The sequence below is a fragment of the Leopardus geoffroyi genome, chromosome E2, assembly GCF_018350155.1.
Source record: "Leopardus geoffroyi isolate Oge1 chromosome E2, O.geoffroyi_Oge1_pat1.0, whole genome shotgun sequence".
Taxonomy (NCBI): domain Eukaryota; kingdom Metazoa; phylum Chordata; class Mammalia; order Carnivora; family Felidae; genus Leopardus; species Leopardus geoffroyi.
This window is the reverse complement of record NC_059335.1, coordinates 43,602,455-43,628,651: the sequence shown is the minus strand read 5'-3', so window position 1 is coordinate 43,628,651 and position 26,197 is coordinate 43,602,455. Positions and strand designations below refer to the sequence as shown.

The following is a 26,197-nucleotide window of genomic DNA, read 5'->3' as shown; positions in this document are numbered from 1 at the left end:
AAGAATACTAATAATTTGGACTTCATTAAAATTAAAAACTTCCATTCATCAAAACACACATCAATGGGCGCCTGGGTGGCTCAGTGAGCTAAGCGTCCAACTCTTGATTTCAGCTCAGGTCATGATATTAAAGTGGTGAGACAGAGCCTCACCCTGGGCATGGAGCCTGCTTAAAATTCTCTTTCTCCCTCTCCCTCTATCTCTCCCTCTATCTCTCCCCTACTTAAGCTCTCTCTCAAAACAAACAACAAAAAAGTAAAACAAAACAAAACAGTGAAAAAGCAAGCAAAAGACAATGAGAAGAAATTATATTTGCAATGCATATACCTGACAAAAAACTTACATTCAAAACACTAAAAAACAAAAAAACAAAAAAACAAAAAAAACCCCCTACAAATCAAAAAGAAAAAGACAATTTAAAAACTGGTCAAGAAATGTGAACCGACATTTCACAGAAGAGGACAGCCAAATGTCTGAAAACAAACGTGAAAAGATGTTCAACATCACTGGTCATCAGGAAACCACAAATTAAAACCAGTGTGATTCTTCTACAACCCTACTGAAATAGTTAAAAAATACCAGCAACCAAGTGTTGGTACCGGTGAAGATGTGGAGTAACTGAAACCTCCATATTATGACTGGTCAGAAGTAAAAACTGGTATGGGTACTTTGCGATACCAGCAATTCCACTCAACGGACATATTACCAAAACAAGTGAATGCCTTGTCTATCAAAAGATAGGTGTAGTACACCTGAAACTAATGTAACACCATATGCTAACTACAGTGGAATTAAAATAAAAAATAAAAGAGATGTGTTAAAAAAGAGAAAAAAGAACATAGGTTTATTCAAAACAGTCCAGCAGCTTTATTCAAAATAGTCCAAAACTGGACACAAACCAAGTGTCTATGAATAGGAGGACAGATGAAGAAATTATAGCAAATTAATACAAGAGAGTACTGCACAGCAAAGAAAAAGAAAAACTACCCGCTGCAAATGGATGAACCTCACAGTCATAATGTTGAATAAAAGAAGCCAGACAGAAAATAGGATATTCTATATGATCCCATTTATACGAAATTCAAGAATAAAAAGACAAATCTATGATGAGAAGAAGTTCAGAAGCATGATTAACTTTGGCTGGGGGATACAAACTGGGAAGGGCACAAGGGAGTCTTCAGGGTGCTTAAAATACTCTATATCTTAACCTTTGTGGTAGTTATATGGGTATGTGTATATTAAAAATTCACTGAGCTGTACATGTTAAGACTTGTGTACTTTAATGATGTGTTCTTAGCAACAAAATGTTTAAAAGAAAATAAGCCACTACTCAGCAAAATCAAGGCGCTTTTTTTTTTTTTTGTCTTGAGAACCAAGCATGCCACTCTTATGTGTGATGCTCAGACCAGTCTGGAATAGCAAATGATGCCGTCCTTTCCCGGCAAAATTCTCAGAATAGCAGAGAAATCTACAAATAGTCCTCTTAGTTGCTGAAAAAGGGCCACCTCTGTTAATGGAAAAAATGAAGTCTCAGAAGTGGACATACAGAAATGAAGAGTGTCCCTACAAAGCACACAACCCTACAAGTGTGGTAGAGTATATAGAGTTAGGCATCAGTTTCATTTCCAATTTGAGATGACCTGTTCTCATCATGTAATGCTTATTTGTCTCTGATTATGAGGAAAATGATTTCTCTGATTATCTGATTTTGCATAAAGACAATGGAATGAAGTAGTATCACAATCTTCTTTACTCAATAGCTAACAAAATAACCAAAATGTATGTGTGTGTGGTGGTGGTGGCAATACGAGGAATGTGAAACAGAGGATTAAGATTTATATGGCACAACTACTAACTAATCCATACCTCATCCACCAGGAAAAGCAACAGCAGTAAATAAAATTAGTAAGTATAAACTAACTAACTAACTAACTAACTAACTAACTAAATAAATAAATAAATTGGGGCACCTAGGTGGCTCAGTCAGTTAAGCATCCAACTCCAGGTTTCTGCTCAGGTCATGATCTCATGGTATTGAGATTGAGCCCCAAATTGGGGTCCGCACTGGGGTGGAGCCTGCTTGGGATTCTCACTCCCTCTGTCTCTCTCTGCCCCTCCCCCAACTCTTGGGCACATACTCTCTCACTCTCTCCCTAAAAATAAATTTTAAAAAATAATAAAAATAATAAAAATAATTACATTAATGGTATAAAAGTAATAAAATGAGAAAACAAAATAGAAAACACTAACTCATGCTAATTGACAGCAAAGTAAATCAAAGTTCTAAGTAGGTAGCTCTGAAAAAAGTCAAGGAAAAACTTTTCCTCAAGAATAAAAGATACTACATTATGCTCCAGGGCTTCTGGCAGGGCAGAAAAGGTCAGGAGTGCTGACCATCTTCCAGGACTCTGTGCTGCATTAGGGGAATAAGCACACCTCATGAAAATATGATACACACCAGAGTTCTGGGAGTGGGCCATAATACATGATATTGTTCACTCTCTTGAGCCAAACCCAACAAGGCCTACCCTAAAGTAACTCTGTACCTCTTTACCCCAATCTCCTCAGGCTACAGACCAAAGCTCTCAAACAAAATGGAGGAGAAAAGGCATGACAATTAGGCAATCATAGTATACAGTTTTTGTTCTTGTTTTTATTTAATGAAAAATGGAACAAATTATATAAGACATTTGACTAATGAAATAAAAATGAAAACAAAACCTCCCCCTCAAAAAAAACATACACACAAAGACAAAACCCAGAAATTGATTACCAGTGAATGTTCCACACTAAAAAATCTAAGAATGTAAATTCAGTAGGAGTTCAGTCCGTTGAGTGTCTGACTTCAGCTCAGGTCACGATCTCATGATTTGTGAGTTCAAGCTCTCATCGGGCTAGCTGCTGTCAGCGCAGAGCCTGCTTCGGATGCTCTGTCCGCCACCTCCCTCTGCTCCTCCCCTGCTCACACTCTCTCTCACACTCTCTCTCAAAAATAAACATTAAAAAATTGGGGCGCCTGGGTGGCGCAGTCGGTTAAACGTCCGACTTCAGCCAGGTCACGATCTCGCGGTCCGTGAGTTCGAGCCCCGCGTCGGGCTCTGGGCTGATGGCTCAGAGCCTGGAGCCTGTTTCCAATTCTGTGTCTCCCTCTCTCTCTGCCCCTCCCCTGTTCATGCTCTGTCTCTCTCTGTCTCTCTCTGTCCCAAAAATAAATAAACATTGAAAAAAAAAAAAATTTAAAAAATATATGTATAAATTCTTTTTTATAAATATATTTATATAAATATAAAGAATATAAATTCAATAAATCATGAGATAAAATATAATGATAAAATATCAAATGAGTGGAAATGGACCTAAAGAATCAAATTAAAGTTCAAGACACAACTGCAGATCTAAAATCTAAATTAGAGAAGCGCCTGGGTGGCTCAGTCGGTTGAGCATCCAACTTCAGCTTAGGTCATGATCTCACGGTTTGTGGGTTCAAGCTGCACATCAGGCTCTGTGCTTACCGCTCAGAGCCTGGAGTCTGTTTCAGATTCTGTGTCTCCCTCTTTGTCTGCCCCTCCCCTGCTCACACTTTGTCTCTCTCTGTCTCTCTCAAAAATAAACGTAAAAAAAATTAGAAGCTAAATTAGAAACAGCAAGTGACGAATAGATCAAAAACATCAGAGCAGAGCTTTAAACACACACACACACACACACACACACACACACACACACACACTAAATAGTAAGACATTAAAATAACCAGAGGAAAAAACACAAAGACATGGGGGATAAACAAAGACAAGTTGACATTTGACTAGTAATTGGAGTCCCTGAAGTAAAGGACAAAACAAATGGACAGGAAAGGTATACAGATACATAATACAGATTTTCTTGTACAAAGGAAGAAATAATCTCAGATTGAAAGGGAGTATCATAGGTACTTGGAAAGACTGATAAAGAACCATCAGCATCCAGACATACTCTGGTTAAGTCAGTAATTTCAAGTGTAATGATATAATTCTTCAGGTAAGAAGTTATAAAAAAAAAAAAAAAAGTCACTCACAAGGACAATATAAAGCAACGATAATAATACCAGAAGTGCTAGTCTCCTCCTAAGAAGAGAACCAGTTTGGTTTTTTAAGTAATCTCTACACCCCAATTTGGGGCTCGAATTTACGACCCCGAGACAGAGTTGCACGCTCCATGGAGCCAGCAGGAGCCCCAAAAGAGAACCAGTTTTTATTTTTTATCTTTTTAATTCTTCTTTTAAATGTTTATTTATTTATTTTGAGAGAGAGAGAGAGAGAGAGAGACAGCAACCATACAAGCAGGGGAGGGGCAGAGAGAGTGAGAGAGGGAAAATTCCAAGCAGACTCCACACTGTCAGCACAGAGCCTGACACAGGGCTAGATATGATGAACCATGAGATCATGACCTGAGCCGAAATCAAGATTGGCTTCTTAACCAACTGAGTCACCCAGGCACCTCAGAGAACCAGTTTGTAATTAAAGGAATACTGTGGCAACAAACTACTTGGACTCTCAAAAAATTTTTGTTCACTTAAGGACTTGTAAATAATTTCTTTCCTGGTAAGAAAACTCAAAGATACAGTAAATGAAGCAATCTTCTTCCTTAATAAAACTGAAATAAGCTCTCATTTAAGAGCAAAATGTGACTCTAAGAACAAACGGTAGGGCATGCCTAGGTGGCTCAGTCAGTTGAGCATCTGACTTCGCTCAGGTCATGATCTCGTGGTTCATGGGTTCGAGCCCTGCATCAGGTTCTGCCCTGACAGCTCAGTGCCTGGAGCCTGCTTCGGATCCTGTGTCTCCCTCTCTCTCTATCCCACACCCACTCATGCATGCTTTCACTCTCTCTCAAAAATAAACATTAAAATAAATTTAAAAAATTAAAAAAAACAAACGAGAGAATTCTTATGACAATTGACATAAAATAGTACATAAATTTAAGGTATATAAATAACTTGATTTTTATGTTGTGAACTGATTACTATGATAAATTTAGCTAACATCCATCGCCTTATATACTTACCAAAAACTGACAGAGATAGAGGAAAAAAAAGGTTGTTTTCCTTGTGATGAGAACTTTCAGGATCTACTCTTAGCAATTTTCAAATATACTATATAGCAGTGTTAACTGTAATCATTATGTTGTACACTACATCCTCAGTACTTATTTATAACTGGAAGTTTGTACCTTCTGACCACCTTGATCCAGTTCCCTCACTGGTAACCACAAACCTGATCTCTTTCTGTAACTGCTATTTCTTGCTACAAGTCATTTAAAAACCCACCTAAAATGTAAAGCTTTGTCAAGAACTATTAAATATTGTTTAGATAATAATGGTAAATCATAAATCATGGCTGATACAGGAAATGATAGTTCATAACCTGTATTGTTCAAATTCACTTCAGATAAAACTAATTCATCCTCAATACACAATGCTGTTAAGACAAGTCCTGAGAGAGAAAATAGGTGACTTGAGATTATTATATACAGGCCATTCTGTTGTTTGGGTATTTAAGCCAACAAACATTCTCAAACATGAAAGAACCCAACAAATACAGAATCCAAAGCCCTTCTTAAACAAAACATTTAACAATAAAACATGTAAAAATTAGTAGTAATCACTGAATCCAACTAGACATAGGACTAAAGCTAAACAATGGAGTGTGGAAGGGTACAAGGGTGGGAAGATGGCTGTAGATCTGCAAGGGAAAATAACAGAAGCAACAAAATTCAGGAGGTAGAACCTGGGTAGAGCAGGAGAAGTTTAAGACAATCATCTCATTTTTCAAAGCAGGGAGTCAAAATTCAAACCATCTAAAACAGTGATTCAGTTTCTCAATAATTTAGTATCTTTAACCTTAGATCTTCTTAGGGTCTCTGAGCAGGAAGAACAATATCTAAGATTCAGTATAAGTTCTTACTTTTTACTTCTGTTTCATTTTATAAATATTTCATTCAAATATTAAAGTTAACATTCAACTATTACGATTCAAAATTTACCTATTAAGTATATTTCACATGCTCAACTATTACATATTTTTATGATTTCATGTTAGTTTTTCCTAATAAATTCAAATAAAAATAAATTAAACATTTTCATCACAAAGATGTTCAGTATAATGCTATCCATAAAAAAATTCAATCTATTTTCTAGCCATCCATTCAGACTTACACTAAATATACACAGAGAATTATCTGGAATGTTAATCAAATATTAACAATTGCTTATTTCTGAGGGGTTTGTATTTGGGGTAATTTATTGCTTTATTTTTGGTATTACTTGGATTTGGATTAAAAAAAAATTTTTTTTTAATGTTTATTTCTGAGAGAGAAAGAGAGAGCATGAGCTGGGGAAGGGCAGATAGAGAGAGGGAGACACAGAATCTGAAGCAGGCTCCAGGCTTTGAGCTGTCAGCACAGAGCCTGACGTGGGGCTTGAACCCACGAACTGAGAGATCATGACCTGACCTGAAGTCGGAAGCTCAACCGACTGAGCCACCCAGACGCCCCAGTATTACTTCGATTTTAAACGAGCATGTATTATGTTTATAATACAGTTGTTTTTTGTTATTTGGGGTTTTTTTTTAATAAGAAAAAACAACTGTTTGACCACTACAATCTTTCCTCTCAGCTGGAGAGTCAGTCCACAAGCAAAAGAATATGTTTCAACTCAGAAAAAAAAATAACCTCAATGCAGAAGTGCCATATGAACAAAAACATAAAACCTCAACAGAAGTTTTAAGCTTTGAATTTTCTTTTTGTGCTCAGCAGTACCTAAATGAACAGACTTTATCATTAAAAAATGTATGATATCTCCAAAATAAGTCCCAACTCATACCTTGACAACAGGATGTCCCCCAGTAGATGCTTTTACTGCTCCTCGGCTACCTTCAGTTTCATAATGGGCTCGATGATGAGTTTTAGGTTGCACTTCTATTTTCAGTTCACATTGTCCAAAATGAGTTGGTAAAGGCCAGTCTAGTGGAGGTAATGAAGATGTGCTATAAACGAAACACACAAAAAATGCATTTCACCATGCTATTACTGCCAAGCAAGGATTTAAATCCCTTCTTTGCCAGCAACCAACATTTTTTTCCTCCTGTGCTCTGAAGCAGAGTATTCCAAAATAAAATTTTACTTAATAAGTTATAACACTGGATATGATGGGTACTTACGAAATAATTCTTTAACTCAAATCCATTTCATTTACATTTTGGTTTTCTGTATTTTTTAAAAAGGAAAAATTCTAACATTTTGCAAAACTAAATGATTTTCAACTATGTGTACCTAATTATAAAAAAAAACAACCAAAAGAATAATTTAATTTTTAAGCAAAAATGTCCATTTCTGTGTATGTGCTATCAGTGTCTAAGAATTCAAATACTCCTGTATCTCAGTATATATGTCTCCATCCCTGGTGTGTAGCTATAGAAGTTAGTCATTATACCTGTTGCTTACCCACTTCCTTCTTATTCTTGTTTCTCTGAAATACTGTACACCACTTATAGGCAACAGTATACTGCAATTTGAGGTACAATTTAATTTCACTACACATTTGGCTGAAAAACTATAAGGTCTATCATCGCAGATTCTAAATGTCAATTTTAGAGAAAACATCAATTGATCAATAAGATAATTTAAACAGCTTAAAGGGATATAGGTTCATTTAGATATTTATATATATATATTTTTTAAATGTTTATTTATTTTTGGAGAGAGAGAGAGAGAGAGGGAGTGTGTGGGGCGGGGGGGGGGGGGGGGGGGGGGGAAGGGCAGAAAGAGGGAGACACAGAATCTGAAGCAGGCTCCAGGCTCCGAGCTGGCAGCACAGAGCCAGATGCAGGGCTCGAACTCACAAGCTATGAGATCATGATATGAGCCAAAGTCAGATGCCTAACTGACTGAACCACCCAACCACCCCTCATTTAGATATATTAACAATGAAAATACGGGATTTAAAAAAGAAACAACTTGGGGCGCCTGGGTGGCGCAGTCAGTTAAGCGTCCGACTTCAGCCAGGTCACGATCTCGCTGTCCGTGAGTTCGAGCCCCGCGTCGGGCTCTGGGCTGATGGCTCAGAGCCTGGAGCCTGTTTCCGATTCTGTGTCTCCCTCTCTCTCTGCCCCTCCCCCGTTCATGCTCTGTCTCTCTCTGTCCCAAAAATAAATAAACGTTGAAAAAAAAAATTGAAAAAAAAAATTAAAAAAAAGAAACAACTTATATGTCTGTAGGTCAAATATTAAAGGACCCGACCTACAATAATTTATATTAAAAACATCTTTTGGGGCACCTGGGTAGCTCATTTGCTTGAGTGTCCAACTTTGGCTCAGGTCATGATCTCCTTCAGGAATTCGAGCCCTACATTGGGTTCACTGCTGTCAGCCTGTCAGCGCAAAGCCTGCTTCAGATCGTATGTCCCCCTCTCTCTGCCTCTCCCTGCTTGCGCTCTCCAAAAAAATAAATATTAAAAAAAAAAATCTTCTTAGTGACTGGTGAAATTGGACTTTTAAAGTCTCTTCCACCAATGAAATGCTACCATTCCTACATTGCTTCATTCATTCACTGCTAACATTCCTAAATTGCTTCTCTCAATGTCCTCAGCCTAGCTTTATTATGAAGCTCAAAGGTATTAATTTTTATTAGTCTGAAACAACTCAACTTCAACTCTCAGCTAGTTTCTACACTTGTTCTGCAGACTTAAGCAAACCCCTACAAAGATTAAGATACTTTTCAAAAGCAGAATGATAGGCTCAAAGATATCTTCAATACCATAATTCCACATATTTTTCTAAAGATCTGGATCCAGAAATAAACACTCATACCACTGAAAAAGCATTTTAAAAAAAGTTGTCTCTTCTAAACAATTATATAGACTAGATTGATTCTATAAAACAGGATTATGACAACTAAGAAGTCATTTGGAATGAGTCATGCTGTTCTTACTCCAGTTATCTAGAATTACTTACTTGCTCTTACACTCTTACTTACTTACTTTTAAACTGTTCTCTACTCCAGCTCCTAGCTAGACTCAAAATTCAAATATATATTCATATATATACAATTATTAATATATAATATATGCATGTACATATAAATATAATATGTATTATATACATTATAAAGCTAATGTATACGTAAAAATTTTATTAAAAACATGTGCAAGTTAGATTGTTATTTGTAATTATTTTAGACTGGGGTAAGGCTTTCAAATATAAGACAAAATCCAAAACCCATGCAGAAGACAAATTTAAATACATAAAATGTTAAAATTTCTCTACAATAAAAAAGTCAAACTTATAAAATCAAAAGATAAAAAATAAATTATGAAAAGAACTTGCCACAATAAACAAATTTCATTTGTATAATAAGGTCTTAAAAATATAAAACACATGTTCCCAATTAGTATTTTTTTTGTAATTTAACTCATACTGTAATCAGTGTTTTACAAAAAGCTTTTTAAATAAGAAAATTCTTTCTAGGGAATCTTCAATATAATTTATTATTATCTACAATTCATTATCTATATACTTTTAAAATGATAAGCCTAGCCTATCTGAAGGCTCTTTTAAGACTAAAGGGAAAATAAATGCAGACTTTAATTGATTTGTCTGGAAGACACTAGAAAAAAAGGGGGGGCATCAAACCATTCCATATATATAATGCAGTCACATGCCACCAGTAACACATACGCATGAAAAATGACCAGCAGCCATTTCCATCGACTCACCGAAATAATGGGGTGTGGCCAGGCTTTGGTTTGCTCCAGGTAAAAGGTGAAGGAACTGAAAGAAATTGGTCACCAGATGAATCTTTCTTTAAAGGATACTGAGATCCAAGGCCATCATCTACTGAAGTCTCCCGGGATGGTGATAAACTCCCTTGGTCATCTGAACAGAGCTCTAATTTTCCTGGTAGTATGGTAGCTTGATCTTCAGAAGTCTTCCTTGTTTTCAGAGGGATATCAGTCTCTACACAGTACTGAAATGGAAAAAGTGCAGGGCCAAGGCCTGATCCACCCTGGACAGAAGCATTAAGCCAGGTATCTTCTGTTACACTTCCCCTGGGGGAGTGACCAGGAGAAGGAACAGGTGAATGATGGGGTGAAAGGGACCCAACATAACAAACCTCAGCACTGGAGTGCCGTCGTTTCCCACAGGGGGAAGTAGGCCTTGATGAGGGTCCTGAGGCTGGCCTGGGGCTCAGCCAATTCTCATCAGTAACACTAGATCTAGGAGAGTGGCAAGGAGATTGCCTGGGTGACAAGGAGTGTCCAAGTCCATATTGTTGATGCCAGGACTCTTCTCCAGGGCAACCTCCTGGTGAGCCACCAGGAGAAGTCAGAGGGGATCCAAGAGTAAATCGGGCGGCAGCTTCATTCAATTCCGAATCCACATCATCATAAATGTGTGAAAGAGATTCGCAAGAAGATGCATCTGAGAACCAGCTCCTAGAAGAGATGCTGCTGGCAGGACTAGGACTAAGGGAAGACTCCCGGTAGGATGGCTCAAGAGGAAGATAGAGATGATCTCTAGAAGGCCTTTCCAAATATTCCCTTTCTGGATCATTTATGTGTAGGTCATCTTCATGAGTATCTATTTCTTGATGACAGTTAGGAGAGATGGATGTAATTTGAATACTTGGACACTCAAAGGGTTTGGGACCACTTAAAGGGCTGTATTTAGATTCAGGAATCTCACAAGTTCCTTCATAGTTTTTGTGACCTTGGAGCTGAAACGATGGTGACAAAACAGAAGAGTGAGACGGTAATCCATGATGTGGTAAGCAAAGTGGTGAGTTTAAAGTAGATGGAGGTGGATCTACATTAAAGATGTAAATGGATGCACAATCATCTGGCTCAAGATCTATGGGGGGAAAGCAAAACAAAAACAAAAACAAAAAAGAACAGAAAAAGAAAAAGAAAAAAATCAACAAAACAAGAAATTAGAAAATTTAGATGTATAAATTACTGGATGAGAAAGTAAATAATAATCTTGAGAGAAAAAAGTAGGACATAAAATGTGTACCATTAGCTCCACTAAGAGAATGGTATGTATGTTTTATTTACATTCAAACCACTTCTTTGCCAGCACCAACAATTTTAATTTTTTTTAAGTAATCTCTACACCCAACGTGGGGTTCGAACACACGAACCTCAAGATCAAAAGTTGCAAGCTCTACTGACTAAGCCAGCTAGGCGCCCCGACGTGTGTTTTTTAAAAAAGTTTCCTGGTTATTTCCACAGATACATGTAATTATTACATATTTATATTTGTGGTTATATATGTAATTTTTTCCTCTTGTTTCCATTTTCTAAAATGAGAATCAGAAACCATCTGAAAACAAATGCTTCTATAAAAGAAATAATCATATCCATAATTCTAAAAAACATTCATAGAACTATAAAATGATATAATCACGTAAATTCAGCCTCATCTGGGGTCTGCAAGTCAAAATGGAATAAAGGATAGAACAAAGTCTTTGAAAGGTTTTTACTTATAAGCACACACACTACTAAGTTTACTAATTAAAAGAATTACAGACTCAACTCAGGAGACCTAGATTCTATGAGCTCTTAGTCATATCATTTAACCTAAGACCTCGGTCTCCTTGTAGTAATCCCAGAACTTTTCGATAAAGAAATTTTTATGATTAACAGTAGCTTTTTGCTCCACTGTCATACCATCAAGAATTTGTATCTTTTAATATAGCAAACCAGGTTGCAAGAGCCACGTGATCCCACTGGATCCTTTACCTCAATTAGAAAATAACTCATCACAGCTTTTAACTTATGATAGATTATTAAAGTAAACCTCATAATGGCAGAACTTTTAAAATGTGGTTAGTGAACACATTCAGTAAAGAGTTTTTACATGTACTAAACAACAAAACCCTCTAGGTTTAAACCCTGGCTCTGCCATTCCAAAGCTGTGCAAACTTGGACGAGTTATTTAACCTCAGTTTTCTAAGGCAGCCTTTTTTTCTATAAAATTGTCAGGAGGAGAGTATCAACATCAACTAAAACACACAAGACAATTTGAAGACAAGCAACCTAATATAATGACTAATATTTAGCAAGAACTCACTACCTGCTAATAATCTTATCTTTCCCTTTTTAAAATTTCAGATGGGTATATTATTTTTTTTAACTCTGAAGTATTTCCTAATAAATGGAAACATCCTTTGAAGTACATCACTCAGTCAACTCTCTCACTCCACTTACTGAATCAAGATAAGTAAGAAGGTCAGAGCTCCAAAGAAGAAAACCCACATTTGACATTAACAAAAGGTGGAGGAAAAAGCTTTTAAAAATAAACAATTGTGGTAAGCATAGCATAATGTACAGAGATACTGAATCATTATGTTGTACATCTGAAACTAATGTAACATTGGGTGTCAACTATATTCAAATAAAAATAAATATTAATTTAATAAACAACAAAAAGAAGAGGTTTGGGGAAAATGGGAAGTAACTTCTAGTGGATATCGGGTTTCTTTCTGTACTGATGAAAATGTTTTCATATTGACTGTAGCGATGGTTACACTACTCTGTAAATATTGTATGGTATATGAATTATATCCCAATAATGCAGCTATAAAAACACAAATAAAAAGCATAGCATTGTGTGTGTGTATACACATACACATACATACACACACACAATGCTATGCTTTTTATTTGTATTTTCATAGCTGCATTATTTAAATATATATAAATTTTTATTAAATTTTTATATTGTTGAATATATATATATATTTAAACTTTTAAGTCAACTCTGCACCCAATGTGGGGCTTGAACTAATGACCTGGGGATCAAGAGCTTCATGTTCTACCAACTGAGCCAGCCAGGCATCCTTAATATTATGCATATTTTATCACAATTAAAAATGTTTTTTAAAAGTTAAAAACATTTGTTTCTTATCTGACTTTAAGAAAATCATAAACAAATGCTATCACCTAACACTTAATATTTTCATGTATATATTTGTCTATATATGTATATATTTTTATAAAGCCATGGATCATAATATTTTGGAGGTTTTTTCCTAAAAAAACCTTTTATTAAAGTACAAGATACATCATAAAAGTGCACACATCATATATAGCTCAATAAACTGTCACATAAGACATACCCTATAACATTACCCTAAAAAAAAAAAATCCTGGGGCGCCTGGGTGGCTCAGTTAAGCATCCGACTTTGGCTCAGGTCATGATCTCGCAGTTCATGGGTTTAAGCCCCACACTGGGCTCTGTGCTGACAGCTCAGAGCCTGGAGCCTGCTTCAGATTCCGTATCTCCCTCTCTCTCTCTGCCCCTCCCCCGCTTGCACTGTGTGTCTCTCTCCCCTAAAAGCCCCTTTTGGCTTGCTTCCAAGTCATTACCTTTCCACCAAAAGTAACCACTATACTGACTTCTAACAGCCTAGATATGTTTTGCCTATATAACATACAACCTTGTCCTTTAATGTTTTTTATATTTTATTGAAGCTTATAAGAAATTCCTAAGCAATTTTCAAGGCCATGTAAAATGTCAAGTCAATGATCATAGCTATTTCCTACTTTTTATTTTTATAAATAATGTAGCATTGAACATGTCTATACATACAGCTTTTTCTCTTGTTTTGAATCCCTCTCCAAGAATAAATTCCTAAAGGTAGAGATACTAGACCTTAGGGCAACCATTTTTAGCACTCCTACTATGTAGAAACATTTGTTTTAGAAGACTTGTTTTAATATACAACATTAGGACACAAGTATCAGTTTTACTTTAGTTTCTCCAATCAGGATATTATTTTTAATTTTAATGTAATTTAAGAGTTAAATGGTTCTGTATGAAATACAATGTTCTAGGCTTCAAAAACCAGAAAACCCAATTAAAGTACCTGAAGAGAGGGGAGGGTATTTTCCAACATTAACAAGAGGTCCAAAGGTAGGACAGTCCCAGAACTGGTTATTTCATCAGTTCAACAAGGTTATCAAGAAATCAATTTCTTTGTATATTCCCATTTTGCCACTTCTGGGGTGCTAACTTTGTGCTTTTCACTTTTCAACCATATATGTGTATTTTGTCCGAAACCAGAAGCAATGTGATCATTCATTTAAAAAAACATTTTCTGAGTAGCACTATATAATGGTTCAAGGCATGTTCAAGACACTGAAAACACAAGAGTGGACAAAACAAAGTCCCCATTCTCATAGAAATTTCATTCCACCATGAAAATTAATAAAAGGAAACTTTATTTAAAATGGAGTCAGGAGGCCAGCAGGGGGAGCTCTCACACCCTACAAGGGTGAGAATGCACAATTGCAGAATGAACGGGAAGTTAGGAACATTCCAAATGGATACCAGTTTACCATCCCAAGGAGGAAGAAAAGCTTTTCTCCTCCCCAGGCAACCACCCAGCCAATGAGAGGCTGTCACAACTCAGCCAATGAAAAGCTAGTATACTGTGAACTCCAATTAACGTCAAAGTACTTTTCCTTTAAAACAGCCCTCCTAACTCCCCCCACTTTACTCCGTAGAAGAGCTTTCCTCTCCTTTGTTCTCAGATTTGCCTATGGTTTTGCCATTGCTTGCTCGCCCCAAATCACAGTTCTCTGCTATTCTAAACAAACCCATTTTTGCTGGTAAAATAACTGACTGGTTGATTTTTTTTTTTTTTTTTTTTAAGTAGTCTTCATGCCCAGCGTGGAGCTCAATGCGGGGTTTGAACTCTCCACCCTAAGATCAAGACCTGAGGAGAGATCAAGAGGGAAGCTTAACCGACTGAGCCAATAAGCCAACCTTTTTTTTTTTTTAATTTTTTTTTACATTTATTTATTTTTGAGAAACAGAGTGAGACAAAGCCTCGAGTGGGGGAGGGGCAGAGAGAGAAGGAAACACAGAATCTGAAGCAGGCTCCAGACTCTGAGCAAGAGGTCAGCACAGAGCCTGATGCGGGGCTCGAGCCCACGAACTGTGAGATCATGACCTGAGCTGAAGTCAGACGCTCAACCGACTGAGGCACCCAGGCACCCCAAGCCAACCTTATTTTTAAGGTTATGTCAGGTAGTGATATTTGCTATAAGGAAAAATCAAACAGGCAAGGAGAATAGAAGTGAGGGAAGGGGGGCACCTGGGTGGCGCAGTCGGTTAAGCGTCCGACTTCAGCCAGGTCACGATCTCGCGGTCCGTGAGTTCGAGCCCCGCATCAGGCTCTGGGCTGATGGCTCAGAGCCTGGAGCCTGTTTCCGATTCTGTGTCTCCCTCTCTCTCTCTCTGCCCCTCCCCCGTTCATGCTCTTGTCTCTCTCTGTCCCAAAAATAAATAAACGTTGGAAAAAAAAATTTTTTTTTAAAAAGAAGTGAGGGAAGGAGTGAAATTAATTTAGATAAGGGGGTCAGAAAAGTATTTTCTCCAATATTTGTTAAGATTTTATCCAATACCTGTGACTATTTCCCCAAAAGGATATGAGGAGCTGAGCTATACAGAAATCTATGGGAGGGGCACCTGGGAGGTTCAGTCGGTTGAGTGTTGGACTCTTGATTCTGGCTCAGGTCACAATCTTGCCCGTTGGTGGGATTTGAGCCCTGCACGGGCTCCATGCTGACAGTGCAGAGCCTCTTGGGATTCTCTTTCTCCCTGTCTCTCCTCTGTTCGTGCTCTCTCTCTCAAAGTAAGTAAACATTAAAAAAAAAAAAAAAGATGATGAAATCTACAGGAAAAACACTGCAAATAGAAGAAATAGCAAGTGCAAAGGTCTGAAGACAGAATTTTTGGATTTTATGAGGAAAAGCAAGGAAGCCAGTGGGAAGAGAACTGAGTGAGGGGTACAGTTTAGGGCTGGGGATAGAGCAGCACTGACCATAAAGTGAGGTCTCATAGAAAAGTAAGGACATTACAACTGGTTTTTATTATGAGATGAGAAAATACTGGAGGGCTCTAAGCAAAGGAATGATACAATCTGATATATTATACATATTTAAGAGACTATTGTAATAATCCAGATGCAAAATAATGGAGCATAGGACATGAGTGGTGGTAGGCTGTAAAGGTAGAAGAAATAGTAAGAAGTGAGTTGTGGTTTCTGTTTTGTTTTGTTTTGAAGGTAAAGCTGACAGAAATTAGACTGGATGTGAGAAAGAGAGGTAAGTCAAGGATGATACCAAGGTTTAGGGCCTGAACTATTATAAGATCAGTATTCCTAATTACTGAAATGAAGAAGAAAAGTGAGATAAATGTGGGAGACAGGAAATCGAAAATCCTACTTTGGACATAAATATGAGATGCTAATAAGCTTTCCAAGTGGAGGTATCAAGGAGACACTTCTACCTAAAGTCTCAGGTTGGCCATATAGATTTGGGAGTTATTAATCTATAAATAATATTTACGGTTATTAAGACTAGAAGAGAGGACAAGGGAGTGAATGCAGAAGGAGAAGAAAGCAGGCAACTGAGGCATAGGAGATTCCAAGTTTAGGGATCAGGGAGACAAAAATGAGGAAGGAGAAGGGACAGTCACCTAAATGGAAGAAGAATCAAAAGAGGGAGGCATCCCAGAAACCAAGCGCTCACTCATTCAACAACTATTTATAATGTCATTATTTTCTAGCAACTGTTCCATATGCTAGATATCTGGAATAGTAAATGAATAGTAAATAATATATAAGCAGAAAATAAGACATGCATGGTCCCTGCCCTCATAAAGTATACAATATCAGAGGAGATTTACAAAAACACAAATTAAACACTGAAACTACTACTAGGTGATAGAAGTTTCAGAGACTAAAGAAGGAACCTATTTTACAGGAAGTACAGGGAAGGCTTTTTGAGAAGGTGGTACATAAGCTAAAACCTAAAAGATTAATAGGAACCAGAAAGAAATGAAAAGGGGGGTGAGTATGGGCAGGCATAGGTGGAGAACACAAGGAGACAGTATAAGCAAACACTGAGTCAGATATTACCTTAGCTTCTTTGAAGAAGTGGAAGTCCCAATATGTGGCTAGAGCTAACAACAGAAGGAGGAGAACTGAAAAGCAGTAGAACGTAGAATGATCATGGTAAGAAGTGTAAATTTTATTCCAAGGATAATGGAAACCATCAGTTTTAAAAGGGGAGTGACAAGATCTCTATTATATTTGAGAATAAGGGACCACTACTTATCTAGTACCTAGAAAGTTCCTGATGTTTATTGGAAGGTCTATATAAAAGACCTTCTAATATAATTGGAAGGTCTATATAATATATTTGTTAAAATTGTTGTCTTAAATGTCTTAAAGCATTGCAGAGATCTGAATACAAAATTTGGGTGAGTGATGTTTCATCTTCTTCCCAAGTATCACCAAAGCCCCAGCTCTGGAAAAATATGGGCATCTGCTATAATCTCTCCACAATAAATAATTCTAGGTCCAGATTTCCAACTGTAGAATTCTCAAATTCATGGTGCTTCAGAAATTTGACCATCTCAAGGCTTATTTGCTCTGTTCCTTCAGCCATCACAGGACCCCACACAAGGATGTGGTAATATACAATGTCTTACAAGGGTTGGCAAAATATAGCCCATGGACCACACCTAACCTCCACCTGTTTCTGTACAGCCTACAAGCTAAGAAGAGTTTCAAATGCTTGGGGGAAAAAAAATCAAGTAATACTGTTTCAATGACACATAAAATGATATGAAGTTCGAATTCTGATGTCCACAAATAAGGTTTATTGGAACATATTCATATTCATTCGCTTATGTATGGTCTATGGGTACTCTGCTACTACATGGGTAGAGCTGAGCAACTGTGAGAAATGAATGCTTCCCACTGCTACTTGGTGAGCTAACAAAACTGCAGTGACACAGTTCTAACTTAACAGCATTTTGAGTGCAATGCATATTGATGTTCTGCAACACTGTTTTAAACTTAGCAGTACACACCTATAAAATCAAAACAGGACAGAGAAAAGGGGACTTCAAATTGAAATCCCACTTCTAAGGCACATTGGAATGTGGGTTATTTTGTTATCAAATTAAATGGCAAAGCATTATGTTTATCATGCAATGACATTATGGCTGTGCTGTAAGAGTACCTTATTCATCAGCATTACTGCATTAATACACCCAACCACACAGAAAATACACCCAAACACAAAATACACCCAACCCACAGAAAAACTAGAAGAAAAATTAGAGGGGCACCTGGGTGGCTCAGTCAGTTAAGCGTCCAACTTCAGCTCAAGTCATGATCTCACACTCCGTGAGTTCAAGCCCCACATAGGGCTCTGTGCTGACAGCTCAGAGCCTGGAGCCTGCTTCGGATTCTGTCTCCCCACCTCTCTCTGGCCCTCCCCTGTTCATGCTCTGTGTTTCTCTATCTCAAAAATAAATAAAAACATTAAAAAAAAAAAAAGAAAAATTAGAAAACAAAAACAAAAATAATACCTTATCACAAGAGGATTTCTTCACAAAAATAAGGAAAAATGAGGCTGCAACCAAAAAACGTTTCTGAATGACTCATTTGTTAGCCAACTGCACTAATGGTAATTTATTTAAATTGAATGCAACAATTGAAGAAACCAGCTCAGAGAAAATAAACTTGTATTAGCCTTTCAGCAAGAATGGTTGATTTAAAAATTGAGAATGGGGGCGCCTGGGTGGCGCAGTCGGTTAAGCGTCCGACTTCAGCCAGGTCACGATCTCGCGGTCCGTGAGTTCGAGCCCCGCATCAGGCTCTGGGCTGATGGCTCAGAGCCTGGAGCCTGTTTCCGATTCTGTGTCTCCCTCTCTCTCTGCCCCTCCCCCGTTCATGCTCTGTCTCTCTCTGTCCCAAAAATAAATAAACGTTGGAAAAAAAAAAAAAATTTAAAAAAATAAAAATTGAGAATGTTGTAGCAACATCAATAGGCAATTACAAAACAAGGCAAATGGTTTTCAAGTGGTTTTCTCTAGGTCCTGATGTGTAACCAGATGTTACAGATTCAATTACTATTTATTTGAAGAGTCAAGGCAAAACTTAAAAGTGACTGAGGAATTAGCCTCTATGAAGAGTCTGCATGGAACACCTTCAGGCAAGAATACTTCTGAAAAAGTTGAGAAAACAATAGTTTTAGTACAACTTAAATGGACCCTGTTAGGATATATAATAACTGTTGGTGGTAAAAATACATGAGAATACTATGATAATAATACTATGCAAAATTAACACCACCAAATTAGACAATGTAGAACAAATGAGCAAATTCTTACAAACACACAAATCACCAAAACCGACTCAGAAGAAATAGGAAAATCTCAACAGACCTATACCAAGTAAAGATATTGAACTGGTAGCCAAAAAATCTCCCAACAAAAAAGTCCAAAACAAAATGGCGTCACAGGTGAACTCTATCCAACATTTAGAGAACATTCCACGAGACTACCCTATTACCAAAGCAAGACAACGATATAAGAATACTACAGACCTGGGATGCCTGGGTGGCTCCAGTCAGTTAGGTGTCCAACTCTTGATATCAGCTCAGGTCGTGATCTCGCAGTCGTGGGATCATCCTGCTTAGGATTCTCTCTCTTTCTCTCTCTACCCCTTGCCTGTGCGCTCGTGCTCTCTCTCTTGTTCACTCTCTCTCAAAATAAATAAACTTAAAAAAAAATACTACGGACCCTATCTCTTATGAATATAGACCTAAAAGTCTTCAACAAAATACTAGCAAACCAAATCTAACAGCCTATTTTTTTTTTAATGGAATTTAGCCCAGGAATACGAGGGTGATTTGACATTTGAAAATTAATTACTAGAATGAAGGAAAAAAACATGATTGAATTGATACAGAAAAAAACATTTTACAAAATTCAACACTCTTTCATGATAAAAGAAAAAAAAAACTTAGCAAATTAGGAACAGAAGGGAACTTCCTTAAAAATGATGAAGGGATTTATAAAAACCCCAAAACTAACATCTTGCTTATTAGTGAAAATTGAAAGCTTTTTCCCTAAGATCAAGAACAAGACAACAATGCCACTTTCATCAGTGCTATCCAACATTGCACTGGAAGTCCCAGCCAGAGCAATTAGGCAATAAAAAGAAATAAAAGGCATCCAAATTGGAAAGGAAGAAGTAAAACTATCTCTTTGCAGATGGCATGATTCTATATATAGAAAATCCCATAGAATCCACAAAACACAACTAGAGCTAACAAATTCAGGAAAGTTGCAAGGTAGAATATCAACACATAAAATTCAGTTTCACTTCTATACACCAACAAGGAACAATCCAAAAAGTAAATTAAGAAAATAATTCTATTCACAAAACCTCCAAAAGAATACAGTACTTAGGAATAAATTTATGTGTACACTAAAAACTACAAAATATTGCTAAAAGAAATTAAGGAATTAAATAAATGGTAAGAATTCCTCCCTTTTTTTTTTTTTTTTTTTTTTTTTTTTGACAGAAAGAGACAGCATAAGCAGGTGAGGGGCAGAAGGGAGAGAGACAGTATCCCAAGCGGGCTCCACATCCAGCACAGAGCCCGACATGGAACTAGATCCCAAGACCATGAAATCAGGACAGAAGCTGAAATCACGAGTCAGATGCTTATCCAACTGAGCTACCCAGGTGCCCCAGTGGTTAAGAATTCCCTTGTTCAGGGATTGGAAGATATTCTTGACACTGAAATATTCCACAAAGCAATCTACAGTCAATGCAATCTCTACCAAAATTTCAACGGCTTTTTCTGCAGAAACAAGAAAACTAATGCTCAAATTTATATGGAATTGAAAGAGGCTCGGAACAGCCAGAATAATATTGAAAAAGCAAAAGCAAAAGGATTCCCACTTCACAACTCAAAACTTACTACAAAGCAACAGTAATCAAAACTGTGGTATTGGTATAAGGATAAACACATAGACTAATGGAAGATAAAAGAGTCCAGAAAAAAAACAAAATATCTATGGTCAATTTGATTTTTTAAGATGATTAAATGGGAAAAGAATAGTTCCTTCAACAAGTGGTGCTAGGACAACCGGATAACTACATACAAAAGAATGAAGTTGAACCCCACCTCACACCACATACATAAATTAACTCAAAATGGATCAATGACATAAATATAAGAGTTAAAACCATAAAACTCTGAGAAGAAAACACAGGTGTACACCTTCATGACCTTGGATTTGGCACAAGTTTCTTAGATTTGATATTAAAAGCAGGAGCAATAAAAGAAAAACTGGATGAAATGGACTTCACAAAAATGAACTTTTGTGCATCAAAAGATACTATCAAGAGAATAAGGGGGTTCCTGGGTGGCTCAGTTGGTGGTCTGTCCGACTCTTGATTTCGGCTCAGGTCATGATCTCACAGTTCATGAGGTCGAGCCCTGTATTGAGTTCTACGCTGACAGAGCCAGTGTTGAACTTACTTGGGATTTTCTCTTTTCTCTCTCTGCCCCTCCCATGCACATGTGCGTGCACACTCCCTCTCCCTCTCCAAATATATAAACCTTAAAAAAAAAAAAAAAAAAAAAAAAAAAAAAAAGGACAACCCTTACTTAGCCATTAAAAGAATGAAATCTTGCCATTCATACCTAGAGGGTATTATGTTCAGTGAAAAAAAGGGAAAGACAAATACCATACGACTTCACTTATATGTGAAATCTAAAAATCAAAACAAACAAAAACCAGAAAAAGACTCATAAATAGAGCAAACAAAAGAAGGGAGAAGGCAGAGGGATGGGCAAAATAGATGAAGGGGATTAAGAGGTACAAACTTCCATAAAATAAATTAAGTCACAAGAATGAAAAGTACAACATAAGGAATATAGTTAATAATACTGTAATAACATTATTTAGTGACAGAGGAATTGTACTTATATGGTGAACATGAGGTAATGTACAGAATTGTGGAATCACTATGTTGTACACCTGAAATTAAGATAACGCTGTATGTCAACTCTACTTCAATAATAAAAATTTCTAAATAAATATTTAAAAAACAGTTCTTGAAAAATGCCAGACCCAACAAGCCCCTCTGCAGATGATTTTCGGTAATAATGACATTATCCCTTCAAAACTTGATTTCCTCCATATATTAAAAAAGAAGGGTACTTGTGTGGCTCAGTCAGTTGAGCGTCCAACTTCAACTCAGGTCATGATCTCACAGTTCATGAGTTCAAGCCCTGTATCAGCCTCTCTGCTGTCAGTGCAGAGCCCGCTTCGGATCTTCTGTGCCCCCCCCCCCCACTCAAAATAAACAAACATTTAAAAAAAAATTAAAAATCTGAAAATTGACAGTGGGGGGGTGAGAAAACCCAGAGAATGAAAGAAATTACTTGCAAATAATATATCTGATAAGGGGTAAGTATCCAGAATATATACAGAACACTTACAGCTCAAAAACAAAAAGACAACACAATTTTTAAAATGGGCAAAGGACTCAAACAGACATCCCTCCAAAGAAGATATGTAAACTGCCAACAAGCACAAGAAAAGATGTTCAACACTGGTCATGTAAATCAAAACCACAACAAGACACTACGACACACTCGCCAGGATGGCTTTAATTTAAAACAAACAAAAAAACAATGCTGATGAGGAAGCAGAAAAATGGGAATCCTCATATATTAGGTGGCAATGTAAAAATGGTATAGCCACTGTGGAAAACAGTTTGACAGTGCCTCAAAAAGTTAAACACACGGGGCACGTGGGTGGCTCAGTTGGTTAAGCATCCGACCTCGGCTCAGGTCATGATCTCACAGTTCGTGAATTCAAGCCCTACATAGGGCTCCATGATGACAGCTCGGAGTCTGGAGCCTGCTTCAGATTCTGTGTCTCCCTCTCTCTCTGCAACTCCCCTGCTCATACTCTCTCTCTCCCTCTCTCACTCAAAAAAATAAACATTGGGGGAAAAAAAAGGTAAACACAGAATTAGCATAGGACCCAGAAATTCCACCTCTAGGTATATACCCGAGAACGCAAATGTACAGTCTTCATAGAAGCTTGTACACAAATGTTTACAGCAACATTATTCATAATAGCCAACAGGCAGAAACAACCCAAATGTCCATCAATGGATAAATGGGGAAGCAAATTATGGTGCATACAAACAATGGAAGCCATAAAAAGGAGTCAAGTATTCACAGATGTGCAACCTGGATGAACATGGAAAACATTCCCAAAAAAATCACATATTGTATGATGTCTTTTATATGATGTACCTAGAATAGGTAAATCATGGAGACACAAAGCAGATTAGAGGTTACCAGAGGATGCAGGGAGAAGGAAATGGGGAGTGATGACTTAATGGCTATGGGGTGTTTTTAAGGGTGATGAAAAAGTTTTGAAACTAAAGAGAGCTGTGGTTGTACAACATTGTAAATATACTAAATACCATTTAATTGTATACTTTAAAATAGTTCATTATATACTTTAGAATGGTTAATTGCATGTTGTGTAAATTTTACCTCAATAACAACAAAAACAAATAGAACTGCCAGAGAACTGAAGACATACATTTGCCCATTCCCTACTGAAACTCCACAGAATGATAGTAAAGGATATTTTTTAAGGGTATAAATTCACACAGACACACACACACACACAACATGAAGTCATAGCAACAAAACTTTTAGAAGCTGGAATGCAGAGCACATGGTAACTGATTTAGCATATGAAAACTGTGAACACTGATTCCCAACAAAGAACTCTAAACACTCAGGAAATGAACTACCAGGTACTTCCAGTGAAGGCAAAAATGAAAACAAGATTGGCACAAAGTTTAATGAGTCACTAACCTTCCCAATTTCCCAAACCACCTCACTTTGCGCTCCTGGATGACTGTCTCCCTAGGCAGAACACTGGAGACTTTCTGAAGGGGTAAAACAGAAGGAGAAAGAGAACCAGGGTAACCATACTGGAAACAGAGTTGATGAAATAAAAGTCTCTCTAAAACTTGCATATTAAAGCCCCCAACACTCTTTTCTCCCTTGGCTCACAGTACAATGTGCTTATACTCTGCAAGCAATAAATGAAATTCTTCTCTTGGGAACCTCATTAACCTAAGAGAAAAGACTTACAGTCAATGACATCACAAGGTAACCTAGTAAAAACTCCTACAATGAGGCCTGTAAGTTAACAAGTGCCACTTCTAAGCACAAAATTGCTATTAAGGTTTGGTGCCTCTTTTTTGTTTAAGATTTTATTTTAAGTAACCTCTACACCCAACGTGGGGTAACCTCAAATAACCCCAAGACAGAGTCACACACCACCAACTGAGCCAGCCAGGTGCCCCTTGATGCCTCATTTTTTAAAATAAGCAGATAGCCACAGATCATGGAATATCTGAGAAAAGGTTCAACGATGAATAAAGAGGCAAAAAGAGAAGTGGGGGGGAAAGGCTATGCAGTAAGATGGAAACCTCAAAAACAAGAACAAAACCTACCCTCAATAACCTCAAAGAAAAAACAAGATACTGTAACCTTGAAACAAGAACATGTGCTCATTTAAAAGATGAAATAAGAGCCCCTAGGAATGAAAGCAAATTGAAATCTCCAAGAAAAACTGAAAGATCAAGTTGAAGAAATTCTCCAAAGAATTAAGCAAAGAGAAAAATAGGAAATAGGAAAGAACATTAGAATGTGTCCAAGATTAGAATCTCAGAGTTGAAACTTCAAGTTCCAATAGAAGAGAATACAAAATGAAGAGTAGGGGCACCTGGATGGCTCAGTCAGTTAAGCATCCAACTCTTGATATCAGCTAAGGCTGTGATCTCACAGTCCATGTGATCGAGAGCCTGCTTAGGATTCTCTCTTTCCCTCTCCCCAGCTCAGCATGTGCGCATGTAAGTGCTCTCTCTCTCTCAAATAAATAAACATTAAAAAAAGAAGAAGTAAGAAAGAAAATGAAGAGGAAGAAATAAAGGATCACTAAAGGTCAGATAAAAACAGATCCATACTAATGTACATTATCATGAAATTTCAGAACACAAATGACAAACAGAAGAATCTAAAAAACTGGGAGAGAACAGGTTATACATGAAGAATTAAGAATCAGAATTTCATCAAACTTCTCAAAAGTAACAATTTATCCCAGAAGAAAGTGGAAAGTAGTACGTCAAAAATTTGAGAAAATAGGGGCGCCTGGGTGGCGCAGTTGGTTAAGCGTCCGACTTCAGCCAGGTCACGATCTCGCGGTCCGTGAGTTCGAGCCCCGCGTCGGGCTCTGGGCTGATGGCTCAGAGCCTGGAGCCTGTTTCTGATTCTGTGTCTCCCTCTCTCTCTGCCCCTCCCCCGTTCATGCTCTGTCTCTCTCTGTCCCAAAAATAAAATAAACGTTGAAAAAAAAAAAAATTTTTTTTTTAAAAATTTTTTTTGAGAAAATATTATATCTAATGTAGAATTCTACAGCCAGCAACAATTAAGTGTGACAGGAGAACAAAAACATCTTAAAATATGCTTCCCATTGGAGTGCCTGTGTGACTCAATCAGTTGAGAGTCCAACTCTTGATTTCAGCTGGGGTCATGATCCTGGGGTTGTGGGATTAAGCCCTGCGTTGGGCTCTGAGCTGAGCGTGCCGTCTGCTTAAGATTCTCTCTCCCTCTGCCTCTCTCCCCCGCTCATGCTCTTTCTCTCTCTAAAATAAAAAAATTATTAAAAATGTAAAAAAATATACACCTCCCATTACCTTCAGTAAGCTACTGGAGGAAGTACTCTACTAAAAAGAGTGCAAAGTAACAAGCAAAAGGAGAACATGTCCAAGAAACAGGTGATCCAACACAACAGAAAGGCAAAGAAAAGGCACTATTCAAGATGATAGAGGAGATCTCAGAATGACATGTACAACAGCCTGGTTAACAACCAGTCCAGATTACAAAAGTTCAGAAGGTTCTGAGAGAGAAATCTCCAAGAAAATAACAGACTAATTAATGTATTTACAAGTACTGAGATTGAGATTAAAGCACCAGGAAGAGACTTTAGGAACAAATTAGCATAAAAGTACACAGAACTTTAACAACAACAATCATTAACTCTAGAAACAATAACAAATTGTACAAGGAAAGAAAATAATAGTATACTATAATGACTTGACTGTGAATAGCACAATATATAGTTATAATATAAACAATATTAATTTAACCACAATTATGATACAACCACATTGAAGAATGAGAAATGTGCCCATTGTAATTGGGAATGACTGTGTGCTAAAACTTCATTTTCCATAATGG

At 37.2% G+C, this 26,197-nt stretch overlaps 1 protein-coding gene across 5 annotated transcripts in view; it reads right to left on the bottom strand.

Moving 5' to 3' along the window:
- Positions 1-26,197, bottom strand: part of NFATC3 (nuclear factor of activated T cells 3) — a 138,844-nt gene that overhangs the window by 86,880 nt on the left and 25,767 nt on the right. For 4 of the 5 annotated variants that reach the window (XM_045443231.1, XM_045443234.1, XM_045443235.1 and 1 more), the window contains exons 2-3: positions 9,749-10,883; positions 6,860-7,022 (exon numbers count right to left, since the gene is read on the bottom strand). In XM_045443231.1, coding sequence (XP_045299187.1) covers positions 6,860-7,022; positions 9,749-10,883 — 1,298 coding nt within the window. The remainder of the gene's footprint in view (positions 1-6,859; positions 7,023-9,748; positions 10,884-26,197) is intronic. The other variant, XM_045443236.1, reaches the window with a different exon arrangement.